General features: G+C 43.7%; 1 protein-coding gene across 1 annotated transcript in view; it reads left to right on the top strand.

Moving 5' to 3' along the window:
• The window catches only part of NEK7 (NIMA related kinase 7), a 243,809-nt gene that overhangs the window by 135,445 nt on the left and 94,730 nt on the right, over positions 1-13,634 (top strand). Inside the window, exon 5 of the mRNA XM_082264886.1 lies at positions 3,484-3,591. Coding sequence (XP_082121012.1) covers positions 3,484-3,591 — 108 coding nt within the window. The remainder of the gene's footprint in view (positions 1-3,483; positions 3,592-13,634) is intronic.

The following is a 13,634-nucleotide window of genomic DNA, read 5'->3' as shown; positions in this document are numbered from 1 at the left end:
CTTTCCTGTCTAGTCCTACTCCTGTAGAGGGCAGCATGACCCGAGGGTGTTGAATCACCGAGGACTACGTCTGTCAATGAGCTAAGAGAAAAGGATTTTACGGTAAGATTTTACAAAAATCCATTTTTACTGGGATCAAAAGATCATCATTTTTATACTGTATTTGTTGGATCTTATTAATGTGTGTACAATAAAAGCACATTTCTCTTTTGTTCATTGTTAGACACATCGCTCCATATTCGGAACCGTAGGGTTATATTGCCCCCTACAGGAGTAGGACACTAGGCAGACACTTGGCTACACCTATGGGCAGTCCTAGCTGGTATAAGTTAGACCTCCGTTTTTTTGTTTTTTCTGCCTAGACTCAGGAGTAAGGACCTAGCTCCCTGCTAGGAACCTTGGTTCTATCACTTTTTTTCTTTTTGCATCCTTATTGTTTTTTTATTCCTGTTTTTTTATTTCCTGCAGAGATCTACAAACAACTGCCGGGCTGGATATTTAGATCCAGTGAGCCCCTCAGTCTGGCCATCCAGTGCGGGCAGACCATTAGCTATGCGCTAGGTCGGTGCAGGTTTATTCCATCAAAGGTCAGGTTCCTCCCTTGGTTAAGGTGCTTCCTACGCGGTCACGTAGTACCTCTTGGGCTTTCCGCCATCAGGCGTCGGTGATAAAGGTTTGCAAGGCGGCCACCTGGCCGTCTGTGCACACTTTCACTAAATTTTATAAAGTGGATGTACTGGCATCTGGGAATGCTACTTTTGGCCACAAGGTTTTGCAAGCCACTGTTTGAGAGGACCTGGTCATCTTTGAGGGTGTATTGTTTTCAGGTGAGCTCCAGTTGTTCCTGGTTGAGCTCCATGTTACCTGGTTGGCAAGGTTTAGCCTTTTGGGAATTTTTTTCTGCTGTTTTTCCCACCCTTCATGTTTAACACTGCCTTGAGACGTCCCAATGGTTAAGAAGATTCTGGAGGTGTCTGTCAATGAATGAAAGAGAAATTGTATTTTTGTCCTACTGTAAAATCATTTTCTCAGATGATCATTGATGGACACAGCACCCACCCCTCTATTGAGTTGTTTTATTTTTCTTCTCACACTACTTGCAAAACTGAGTCTATCCCCTGGGACTGCCCCAAAGGCGTGGTAAAGCGTTTTCCTGCTTAGTGTCCTACTCCTGTAGGGGGCAGCAATAACCCAATGGTTAAGAAGATTCTGGAGCGGTGTCCATCAATGAACATCAGTGAAAAGGATTTTACGGTCGGATAAAAATCTAATTTTTTGGTTAACTTCCACTTTAAGAAAAAAATGCACATTTTTTTCACAATCATGGTAAATGTGTGTGGCACAAACTCAGCACTTCCCTCGACCCTGAGAACACTATACCCACAGTGAAGCGTGGTGGCAGCAGGGATTCCTACTGTATTATATTGTATTGTACTGTCTGCCCTTTTGTTGTAAAGCGCTGCGTAAATCGTTGGGGCTATATAAATCATGTATAATAATTGAAATAATGAAACTGGTAAGGATTGAAGGAAAATTGTATGGGACTAAATACAGGGCAATTTTTTAAACTCCCTTTTAAGTGCAAATCTGCAGAAGATGTTCTACATGTTTTTCAAATGCAAATCATTGTTAGTAATGATAAAATGTTTGGAATTTGAAATAGGAAAAAATCCAACAGCATTTAGTAAATCTAGGTGCGCTAACCCAAATGATATAGTACAACATATACAGTGATATGTGAATAAAATCACCAATGTCAAAGATAGGTTACTAAAGACAAAAATAGTGAGAACGAAAGGGTAAATCCAAAATTCACACTAGTGGTTCACCAGTGAACAATGCTATTAAACGTCCATGACATTAAATCAAAACAGTCCAAAAGGTGAAAATATAAGTGCCGTGCTATAAACACAAAACTCTGGAAGGTGCAAAACTTGTGTTGAGAAGGTTCAGGGTCCCGCCACCAGCTTAGCCTCTTACCAAAGACTGGAAAAGAAGGGCATATATGGATATTACTGCTCCGGGGGTCATGCAGCTTTTGAGGGGATTCCCAGACACTCAGATGACACTCTAGCACACTTATGATCCCTGGACTCTTACCGGACAAAGCCAAAAAGAGAGCCTGGAATGGTGTTAGGTGGTGATCCTGCCAGGAATCGCTGGACTCTGGATGGCTGCTGTGACTTCCTGTGTCTAGTATACCTCAATGGTAGGGGACACAACAAAGGGGACCGCCATAGTGCATTATCAACAGTAAAATTTATTGAAAACAGATGATTGCACTTACAGTGTAGTAGACAGTCTAAGCGAGTTCCCACAGAGTGGAGCAGAGTTGCGGTATCCGCCTGCAGTGCGGACCGCTGCCTTGGTCTAGTAGTGATGACGCGGCGCCTCCTCTCTGACGTGTTTCCCCCGATTGGGCATCCACTGAGATAGGATGCCCAATCGGGGGAAACGCGTCATCGAGGAGGCGCCGCGTCATCACTACTAGACCAAGGCAGCAGTCCGCACTGCAGGCGATACCGCCACTCTGTGGGAACTCGCTTAGACTGTCTACTACACTGTAAGTGCAATCCTCTGTTTTCAATAAATTTTACTGTTGATAATGCACTATGGCGGTCCCCTTTGTTGTGTCCCCTAGCATTGAGGTATACTAGACACAGGAAGTCACAGCAGCCATCCAGAGTCCAGCGATTCCTGGCAGGATCACCACCTAACACCATTCTAGGCTCTCTTTTTGGCTTTGTCCGGTAAGAGTCCAGGGATCATAAGTGTGCTAGAGTGTCATCTGAGTGTCTCGGAATCCCCTCAAAAGCTGCATGACCCCCGGAGCAGTAATATCCATATATGCCCTTCTTTTCCAGTCTTTGGTAAGAGGCTAAGCTGGTGGCGGGACCCTGAACCTTCTCAACACAAGTTTTGCACCTTCCAGAGTTTTGTGTTTATAGCACGGCACTTATATTTTCACCTTTTGGACTGTTTTGATTTAATGTCATGGACGTTTAATAGCATTGTTCACTGGTGAACCACTAGTGTGAATTTTGGATTTACCCTTTCGTTCTCACTATTTTTGTCTTTAGTAACCTATCTTTGTCATTGGTGATTTTATTCACATATCACTGTATATATTGTACTATATCATTTGGGTTAGCGCACCTGATTTTTTCATACACACTTTATTACATTCACTCTAAGGTAGCAGCACACCCAATTTGAATCAGCGCACTTTCCTTCACATCACATTTAGTAAATCTACCATGGGTAACTTGAGAGCTGTTTTTGTTAATTTTGTCCACAAGTGCCTTAAACTACATTTCAAGATGTATTTTAGTGCCAAACAAAATTGTACATTTACTTTTTTAAAGTTCCATCTCTGGACAGTAAGTGGTATTTTTAACATTGCATGCATGTTTTAATATATGGAGATTTCCTGTTTTTTTTGTTTCTATATTGAAATTTTCAATGTACTTTTCCCCCCTCTAGATATTAAACCAGCCAATGTGTTTATAACAGCCACAGGCGTGGTGAAGCTGGGGGATTTAGGCTTGGGCCGCTTCTTCAGCTCCAAAACCACAGCTGCACATTCTTTAGGTAAGCTGTCCTGAGAGGCACGGGTACTGAGTGGGTGTTTTACTGCCCAGTCTGATGCCATGTGTCAACTGTGAAACCCACAGCCCCCTCCGGAAAGTCCTATTAACCTGTGTCGAGGCACACTATTAATTTCACGTAGCTTTCAGGAGTTTCCTGTTATGACGACCTCTGACCTTGGAACTGACTTTAAAGAACCCGCTGCCACCATAACCACTGATTATTTATTTTATGGCTACGTTGTTAAGATTTAAAGGGGAGAGAGAAATTCAGGGACTAGCCTATGAAGGAAAGACATTTAACCAACAGTATAATGAATAAAGAATTACAAGGGCTTCATAAAAAGAAACCCATTTATTTGGTCCCAAAATACGCGACCTTTCTAATCAGAGAAGTTACTTTTTCTCCCCCCTACCTGCTCCATAATGCCTGTATGTTCCTGAAAGGGAAATGCTAGAACATGGAGTTGTGTTTTTTTAAGAAAAGTTATTACCATATTGTAAGTTGAGTTAATTAAATGGAGCATAATAGAAAGTGAATACTTCAAAGATGTACATTCATAGCCTCTTCCAAGGCTGATAACCTTACAAAACATGCAAGACTGCTGTAAAGTGTTTTTTATTGTTCTCATACTTGGGTAAATTGCCATATTACATTCATAATTAAAATTAAAAGATCAGCTTAGAGGTGAAAGCGATGGAGAGAATAATTCAGAACATAAATGAGCTTAACCACTTCCAAACCGCCCACCACATATATACTGCGGCAGAGCGGCCCGGCTGCGCAAAATCATGTACATGTGATTTTGTGCAGAGGTTTCCGGGGCGCGCGCTGCCGGAGCGCCGCTCCCGCTCTAATTGGACACAGCGGTAGCCAATCAGCGGGTCCGGCAGCCGCTGGGATCCGCCAATCGTTTAGTGGAATGACAGAACAGCGGTCTGCCTATGTAAACAAGGCATATGGCAGCTAAGCTGAAACACAGATCTCTCTTCCTCTAATGCAGTGGTTCTCCACTCCTGTCCGCAGGACCCACTAACAGGCCAGGTTTTCAAGATAACTAAAATACATCACAGGTGATATTTGCTGCTCAGTGATTGAAGTACTCTAGTCTGCATCTCTCCAAAGTAATACTTAAAATCTGACCTGTTAGTGGGTCCTGAGGACAGGAGTTGAGAACCACTGCTCTAGTGCATCCAGCCCCCCCTACAGTTAGAAAGCACTCCCTAGGAGCACACTTAACCCCTTAAAAAAACCCCTACTGTTAACCCCTTCTTTGCCAGTGTCATTTATACAATAACAGTGCATTTTTATTTTTAGCACTGATCACTATATTGGTGTCACTGGTCCCCAAAAAGTGTCAGATTTCTCCACCGCAATGTTGCAGTCCTGCTAAAAATTGCTGATCGCTGGCATTACTAGTAAAAAAAAAATTAAGTCCATAAATGTATCCCATAGTTTGTAGACGCTATAACTTTTGCGCAAACCAATCAATATACACTTTTTAGGATTTTTTTATGTAGCAGAATACATATTGGCCTAAATTGATGAAAATTTTTGATTTACCTTTCGTTCATTGACGGACACAGCTCCTGATCTTCTTGACCATTGGGTTATACTTCCAACTACAGGAGTAGGACACTAGGCAGAAAAAGAACTGGACTACGCCTATGGGCAGACCCATGGTGTATTCTCCCTCTCTCTGCTATAGGTATTCAGTTTTTTATTTCTGCCTAGTCAGGAGTAAGGACGTAGTTCCCCTCTGGGATATCTGGTCCTGGCAATTTTTCCTTTTTAGATAGATTTCTGTATTTTCCTGTGAGATCTACAATCAACTGCAAACCTCAGCCGCGACATAGCCCCACCACCGGCTAGCCCGACTTGGTCTTGGCACGAGTTGCAGCGTTCCTTCTGGCCAGCAGCCCCCTATTTTCATGGCGAGTGGTTCTGTCTAGAGCGGTGCCCACCTGGTTCCTGGTATGGTGAATAGCTGTCCCCCCTCTTCCCCCTGGAGGGTTTTGGGGTGGATGTGGGCTCCTCCATAGGACAGTCGGACTCCCGGGTTCCCCTCCTTTCCCATCAGGCACCCCCCTTCATCTGCCCCATCCTACACCCCTCCACTTATGCTGGGGCTGTGTGGGTGGTCTGGTCCACCTCCTGGGGTGGGGCAGGGCGCTATGCAGGGGGGGGACTGTACTTGGTGGGGGCACCTGTCAGGGCCCCCTGTCCTTGAGGCCTAGGGATCTCTCCCGGTGCTGCCATTTACTTGTAGCCTGTGTGCTCAATGCACAATGGCCATGTTTGTGTTGTCCGGCGCCCATTTTGCGGATGTAGGCCATTGAAAACCGCAATGGCCATGACAGTGGAGCCCCTCCTCATCCCCTGGTGCTGACTCCTGGATCTTTTTGTTTCCCAGCAAGTCTGGTTTGGTCCTCTTCCTCTCTGCTGAGGATCGATTGGTGCTCTGTGACTGGCAACCCGGTGGTGCTACCACAGCAGTAGGGGCTGTTCCTTAGCAGTGTTCTACACTTTTTTTTGTGGGGAGCCCCTGGTGACTTAGGAGTCTTTGGAGTACATCTCTCCACCTGATTCCCTCTCTGGGGCTGCAGTTCCCTCTGGGTCCCATGCATCCATCGACACACTAACGGCGGTCCTGGAGTCCCTTGTGTCCTGGGTGGAGGTGGCTTTTGGGCTATGGGCTGGCATAAAGCGCCCCCCGCCTTTCTCTGCCTCATGGGCCTCCTCAGGTCCTGAATCACCCTGCTGGGTCTGCCACCACGTGCCTTGCATCCTCACATAGGGAGGATGATTCCTCCGCTTCTGCAGCCGCACACAAAAAGGCGCTGGTGGACGCACTGATTGTATCTGTGCTTGAGACTTAAAGTTGGAGGACGTAGCTGCGGCTGCAACAGAGGCGCAGGTTTCCTTTGAAAACTCCAAACCATCCAGAGCGGCAAAGAGTGGGGACAGCCAAAGCATTCTCTTGGGGTCCCTAAGCGAGTTGCTAGGCGTTCCCTTTTTAAGAAGTGGACTGTTTAGCAGGAAGGTGCACCCTCACCCGTATCTTGGGTGGGGGGGGGACATCTTCGCTGGTTCCCAGACCCGTGGACTTCCTTGGTACAGGACAAGTGGGTCCACGCGGTCATACGGTCTGGCTACAAGATCGAGTGTCGTTCTTGCCCTCCGGTAAGGTTCTTCCTTCTAACATGCGACTGTCCCCGGTCCGCTTACAGGCTCTTTTTGGGGCAAGACCTTTTACTTCAAAGGGTGATTGTCCCAACTTTGGAACGTTTTCAGGGGTTTTTACTCAAACCTGTTTACAGTCCCCAGGAAGGAAGGCAAGGTTTGTCCAATCCTGGACCTCAAGGCACTGAACTGCTTTGAGAGGGTGCAGAAGTTCAGGATGGAGTCTATTCCGCTTGGTGGTGGCTTCCTTGCATCAGGGGGATTTTCTTGCCTCTATCGACTTCAAGGACGCTTACCTTCACATTCCAATGCATGTCGGTCACCAGCGATTCATCCGCTTTGCCGTGGGAGAGGAGCATTATCAGTTAGTGGCATTACCCTTTTGTCGTCTCCGCTCCTCGGGTGTTGGCCCTGGTGCTAGCATTGTTAGGCTAATGGGCGGTGCTGGGCTACTTAAGCGACCTCCTTCTGTGAGCGGAGTCTCTTACTGCTCTGGTGGGAAACGTGGAAATCCCCATACGACCTAGGAGGGAGTTTGGCTGGATTCTGAATTTTCAGAAGTCTGCTCTGGTTCCGTCCACAAAGCTGGACTATCTAATTCTGACTCTTGAGTGGGCCTTAGCCAGAGTGCTCCTTCCTCTGGACAAACTCCAGAAACTGCAGGCTGCAATTCGTCTCCTGCTGTCCAGCAGATGGTTATTCCCCTGGACTTGCATGCGGGTGCTGGGCCTGATGATGTCTACCTTCGAGGTGGTTCCGTTTTGTACAGTTCCATACGAGGTTGCTGCAATGAAGATTCTGGCCAAATGGGACAAGAATCTGCAGTCTTTGGACAGTCGGATCCAGCAGACTCCCTGATAATGGTGGCTTCCTTCTCCGGCGCTTAAGCTGGGCAAAATCCTTCCTTCCCCCTTGTATTGGACAGTGGTCACCATGGATGCCAGCCTGTCTGGCTGTGGAGATGTCCGTGGCAAAAATTATGAGCAGGGTATCTGGACAGTCCGAGCGATCAGACTGTGCCTGAAAATTTGGACGGATTGTCTTCAGGGATGTCCTGTGGGCATTCAATCAGACAATGTCACAGCCATGGCTTATATCAATCACCAGGGGGGCACAAGAAGTGGCGGCTCTGGAGGTAGCCCGGTCTCCCTGAGAAACGTCGGGTGACGAATCCGGTAGGGCGTGGCTTAGGACACTGAGACAATACCGCACGCTGCTACTTTGTATCCATGCTGGTGGCTTACCATACAACAACCCAGGCAGCGGAGGAGGTTTATTATGCAGATTCCTAGTGTCTCGTAGACACCATCATATGTGAGTGCTTTTATTTTGTTGCTCAATAAGTTTCATACAATATTACGCTATTGTTGGCATCCCTTGTTATGTTTCCTTATATGATCCATCCTGAGCTGGTGTCCATCCTGGGGTGATTAGCCATGCTATAGGGAGAAAGGATTCCAGGCTGATCTCTGTTGTGGCTTATGCTGTTTTGCTAGTTAATAACTTTACCAGCAAAATTTCTGGTGAGTTGGATCTAGGCAATTTAAGCCCTGTGGGTGGAAGGATCCTCACTTGTGAACACCTGTGTTTGGATGAATAGCAGTTTTTGCACTTTGTCACTGGATGATTTAAATATGGACTTTGTTTGATGGACTTCTTTTAATCTACACCATTTATCCATTGTTGTCCTATTAATTTCGGAGAATTTCTGTGGTTATTGCTTATTGATATGGTCTATGCACAACTTTTTTTTGCACTGCACTAGCACTTTTTTTGAATTATTTATTGCACTAGCACTTCCCTTCTGGAGGATTAATTTTGTCATTACTTGTTTCACTTCTAATTAATTGATTATATAAGATTATTAATTAGCATACAACACATACATAGTAATCAGCAGCCAAATAGCTGCCATAAATAACACATTAGTTTGCACTTTAATTTAGCACATTTTTGCACCAGCACTTTCTTGATCATTTTTTTGATCAGTATAATATTTAATTTATCAAATATTTATTCACTTTATTTATTTCACTTTAAAATTAAGGAGTCCGGTACTTCCATAATACTAGGTAGTGCATTGATAAACTCACAGATTTTATTCCAATAATATGTATTATTACCATATATACCATTTGAGAATAATATAGGATAATTTCATCACAATTGGACATATTTGTTTTATATTTTGCAGTTTGCACTAGCACTTGTAATTATTGTCCAATTCAATTTTAATTTTTCATTCATTAACAGATATCACTATTAGGATTTTAGTATACCACATATATTAGACACATTACAGATTAATCTACAGGTATTGCGCTAGTTTTTTTTTTTTTTTTTTTTCCGGATAACTTGGTGAAGTGAAATGAGAAAAGTATACAAAACTATTTTTTTTAGAAATAGAAAACAGAAAATTGGCATGTGCGTATGTATTCACCCCCTTTGTTATGAAGCCCACAAAAAGCTCTGGTGCAACCAATTACCTTCAGAAGTCACATAATTAGTGAAATGATGTCCACCTGTGTGCAGTCTAAGTTTCACATGATCTGTCCTATACATATACATATATCATGTATATTACATATACACACCTTTTTTTTGAAAGGCCCCAGAGGCTGAAACACCTAAGCAATAGGCACCGCTAACCAAACACTGACATGAAGACCAAGGAACTCTCCAAACAAGTAAGGGACAATGTTGTCAAGTACAAGTCGGGGTTAGGTTATAAAAAAAATATCCAAATCTTTGATGATCCCCAGGAGCAGCATCAAATGGATAGAACATGGCACAACAGCAAGCCTGCCAAGAGACAGCTGCCCACCAAAACTCATGGACCGGGCAAGGAGGGCATTAATCAGAGGCAGCACAGAGACCTAAGGTAACCCTGGAGGAGCTGCAGAGTTCCACAGCCGAGACTGGAGTATCTGTACGTAGGACGACAATAAGCCATGCGCTCCATAGAGTTGGACTTTATGGCAGAGTGGCCAGAAGAAAGACATTACTTTCAGCAAAAAACAAAATGGCACGTTTTGCCTTTGTGAAAAGGCATGTGGGAGACTCCCAAAATGTATGGAGGAAGGTGCTTTGATCTGATGAGACTAAAATGTAACTTTTCAGCCATCAAAGAGAAAATGCTATGTCTGTCGCATACCCAACACATCACATCATCCAAAGAACACCATCCCCATAGTGAAACATGGTGGTGGCAGCATCGTGCTGTGGGGATGTTTTTCAGCAGCCGGGACTGGGAAACTGGTCAGAGTTGAGGGAAAGATGGATAGTGCTAAATACAGGGATATTCTTAAGCAAAACCTGTACCACTCTGTGCGCAATTTGAGGCTAGGAGGAGGTTCACCTTCCAGCAGGACAATGACCCCAAACACACTGCTAAAGCAACACTTGAGTGGTTTTAAGGGGAAACATGTAAATGTGTTGGAAGGGCCTAGTCAAAGCCCAGACCTCAATCCAATAGAAAATCTGTGGTCAGACTTAAATTGCTGTTCACAAGCGCAAACCATCCAACTTGGAGGAGCTGGAGCAGTTTTGCAATTAGGAATGGGCAAAAATCCCAAGTTGTGGGTATGTTCTGTAAAATAAATGATGCAAATCCTCAATCCATGTTAATTCCTGGTTGCGAGACAACAAAACACGCAAAATGCCAAGGGGGGTGAAAATTTTTGCAAGGCACTGTATGTATTCTGCTACATATTTATTGGAAAAAACAAATAAATCCCAATAAGAGTATATTGATTGGTTTGCGCAAAAGTTATCACGTCTACAAGCTAGGGGAAAGATTTGTCATTTTTATTTATTTTTACTAGTAATGGGGGGCAATCAGCAATTTTTAGCGGGACTGCAACATTGTGGCAGACAGATCGGACACCTGACATTTTTGACACGGGGGGGGGGGGGGGGGGAATCAGTACTAAAAATATGCATTGTTACTCTACTAATGACACTGGCAATGAAGGGATTAACACTAGGGTCAATCAAAGGGTTCAATGTGTCCCTAGGGGGGGCTTTCTAACGGTGTGGGGGATGGGCTTATGGAATGAACACAAGGACCTGTGTTCCTAAATAGAAGGAACACAGGAGCCCTGTGTTCATTGCTGATAGAACAACGGTCTGTTGTGTTTACAACGGCAGACCACCATTCTGTCTCCACGGGAAGTGATTGCGGGTGAGCGGCGGCAATCGCAGCCGCAGGACCCCCAGATCAGCTTCCCCTGTGGTAAATTGGCGCGCGGTCCCACGAAGCGATGTGCAGGTACGTTGTTTCGCAGGACAGAGCCGACGTTGCAGTATATGTACTGCTGGCGGTCGGCAAGGGGTTAAAGAAACGCAGTGCCGTATCACAAAAATGGCCTGGTCGTTAAGGGGGTAAAACCTTCTGAAGCTTAAGTGATTAAAGTAAACACCATGTAAAACCCATTTAGTTTAAAATATACATGGAAGACAGGACTTGTGTATACATAAAAAACCTAAATCACTTTTGTGATCACATACCCTCTGTTTTTGGCGTGGGTAGGAGAAGCAGCAGCACTCTGGTCATCCCAGATATTGGGGGGGGGGGGGGGGTGTCTGCGCAAGTCTGATCATTGAAGGAGAGCAGGATTAGTTATCAGCGCAGCCAGAAAACTAAGCCTGTGCGCTCATGTGTGTTGAGGTCAGTTTTTGGATAGGAGAGCATAGCGATTGGCAGAAACACCAGGTGTATCACATAAAAGGAAAGATACAAAGAGAACAGGATACTTGTTCATATAAGTACATGGTACAGTAGACTCATATCAGGAATATGAAATGTGGTTAAAGAATATGTAAACCCAACTTCCGAACCACCCACTGTGTATTTGCGTCGGCATTTTGACATTAAATACCAGTGGTATGGCAGCAGATAGCTGCCATAACCCTGGTGATTTTCTACCTGGCCGACGGTAATCTTTCACATAAACATGGTAGTTTTCCCAGCTTACCAGAGCCGTGGGTAGCGGGGGAAAACGATCTGGTCCATTCCAGTCCCAGACAGGGTTAGATGGCCCCAACTCAACTCTATGGCCTTGGAGGACCGGAGGGACGCCATACGTCACTTCCTCCCAATGGCCTAAGAGCCCCTTTTTTTTTTTCTTGCAGAAAAATACATTTTTTTTTTTTTTTTGCGTTTGTGTAGATGTGAGATTGGAGGTTTTTTTGACCCCCCAGATCTCACATTAGAGGACCTGTCTAGGGATGGGATGTTTACTTTCCTTGTAATTGGAATAAAAGTGATCACATTTTTTTTTTTAAAGGGACAGTGTAAAAATAAAAGGTGAAATAAATAATAAAAAAAAAAAGTAAAGTGCATCGTCCCACCGAGTATGCACGCAGAAGCAAACTCATACTCAGGTCGCGCCCACATATGTAAACGGTGTTCAAATTACACGTGAGGTGTCACTGTGATCGTTGGCGTGAGCACAATAATTCTAGCCCTATACCTCTTCTGTAACTCTAAACGTGTACCTATAGAAATCTTGAAACATCCCTTATGGAGACAAAGTATCAATGTTTGTCGCCATTCCATGAGCGTGCGCAATTTTTTAGGCATGGAATGTTAGGTATCAATTTACTCTGCATAACATTCTCTTTCATATTATAGAAAAAATTTAGCTAACTTAACTGTTTTCTTATTTTTTAATTCCAAAACAGTTGCATTTGTAAGACTGCTGCGCAAATGCAGTGTGACAAAGTATTGGAACAATCTCAATTTTATTCTCTAGGGTCTCTACTAAAAAAAAAAGTGTTTCGGGGGTTCTAAGTAATTTTCTAGCAAAAAATGACAGGTTTTATCTTGTAAACAACAAGTGTCTGAAATAGGCCTGGTCCTTAACCTCCCTGGCGGTATGATTATGTCAGGAATTATGTACCAAAAGCGGTACAATTTTTTGCATGGAAATTTGACATTATGTATTATAGGCCCTACAATGCTTAGTAATTACTGACTTAAACCTGACCAAAACAAGACTCTAGTAGACATCCCAGATGTGATAAATTTGAAACACAAACGCATGAATTATAATCTAATCAATAATATAATTTTATTATATAATATATAATGTGTGTGTATGTGTGTGTGTGTATATATATATATATATATATATATATATATATATATATATATATATATATATATATATATATATATATATATAAAAAGGTGATACAATGTAATCTGAAATAATATATAATTTATATATATATATATATAATTATATAATTTCAGATTACATTGTATCACCTCCTTTTTATGTGTGTGTTTTGTGCAACTTTTGAATTTCCCTCCCAGTTCCGCTCCCATGCACCATTGCTGCTGCAGGGAACGGAACCAGGAAGTCATTAGACCGACGGATGAGCGGTGGGGATCTCTGCGGCGATCACAGCAATGGGAGATCATCGCTGGATCGCCGGGAGAAGGTAAGGAACCCCGCTGCAGGCTCTGCACATCTACCCCAAGCGTGACTCTGGGATACCGATAGTAGCATGGAAAAACCACCCCGAGTCATGCTCGGGGATACCGCTAAGGGAGTTAAAGTGGTTAATCAAGATAATCCGCTTTGGTCATTCATTCAAATGCTGTGATAAAGAGCCATACATAGACAGAGATTGAAATATCACCTTGTAAATTGTTAGTGTCCTTTTATTAAACACAAATTGTAAGTTATCGTTGCAGTATCTGTTTTTTTGAAACCCAATTCTGCAAAAAATAGTAGTCCTCCCTTGCAGTGGGACTGTAAATGCAAGGGTTAAATGCTCATTTAGCTTAAGAGACCATAAACGTACTTTTTTACCTGATCCTCCATTTCCCTGGCAAACAATGCTCTTCTGTG

This window comes from Pelophylax lessonae (assembly GCF_965119305.1).
Source record: "Pelophylax lessonae genome assembly, chromosome: 8".
Lineage (NCBI taxonomy): Eukaryota > Metazoa > Chordata > Amphibia > Anura > Ranidae > Pelophylax > Pelophylax lessonae.
The sequence above is the reverse complement of the archived record's forward strand: the minus strand, read 5'-3'. Positions and strand labels throughout refer to the sequence as shown.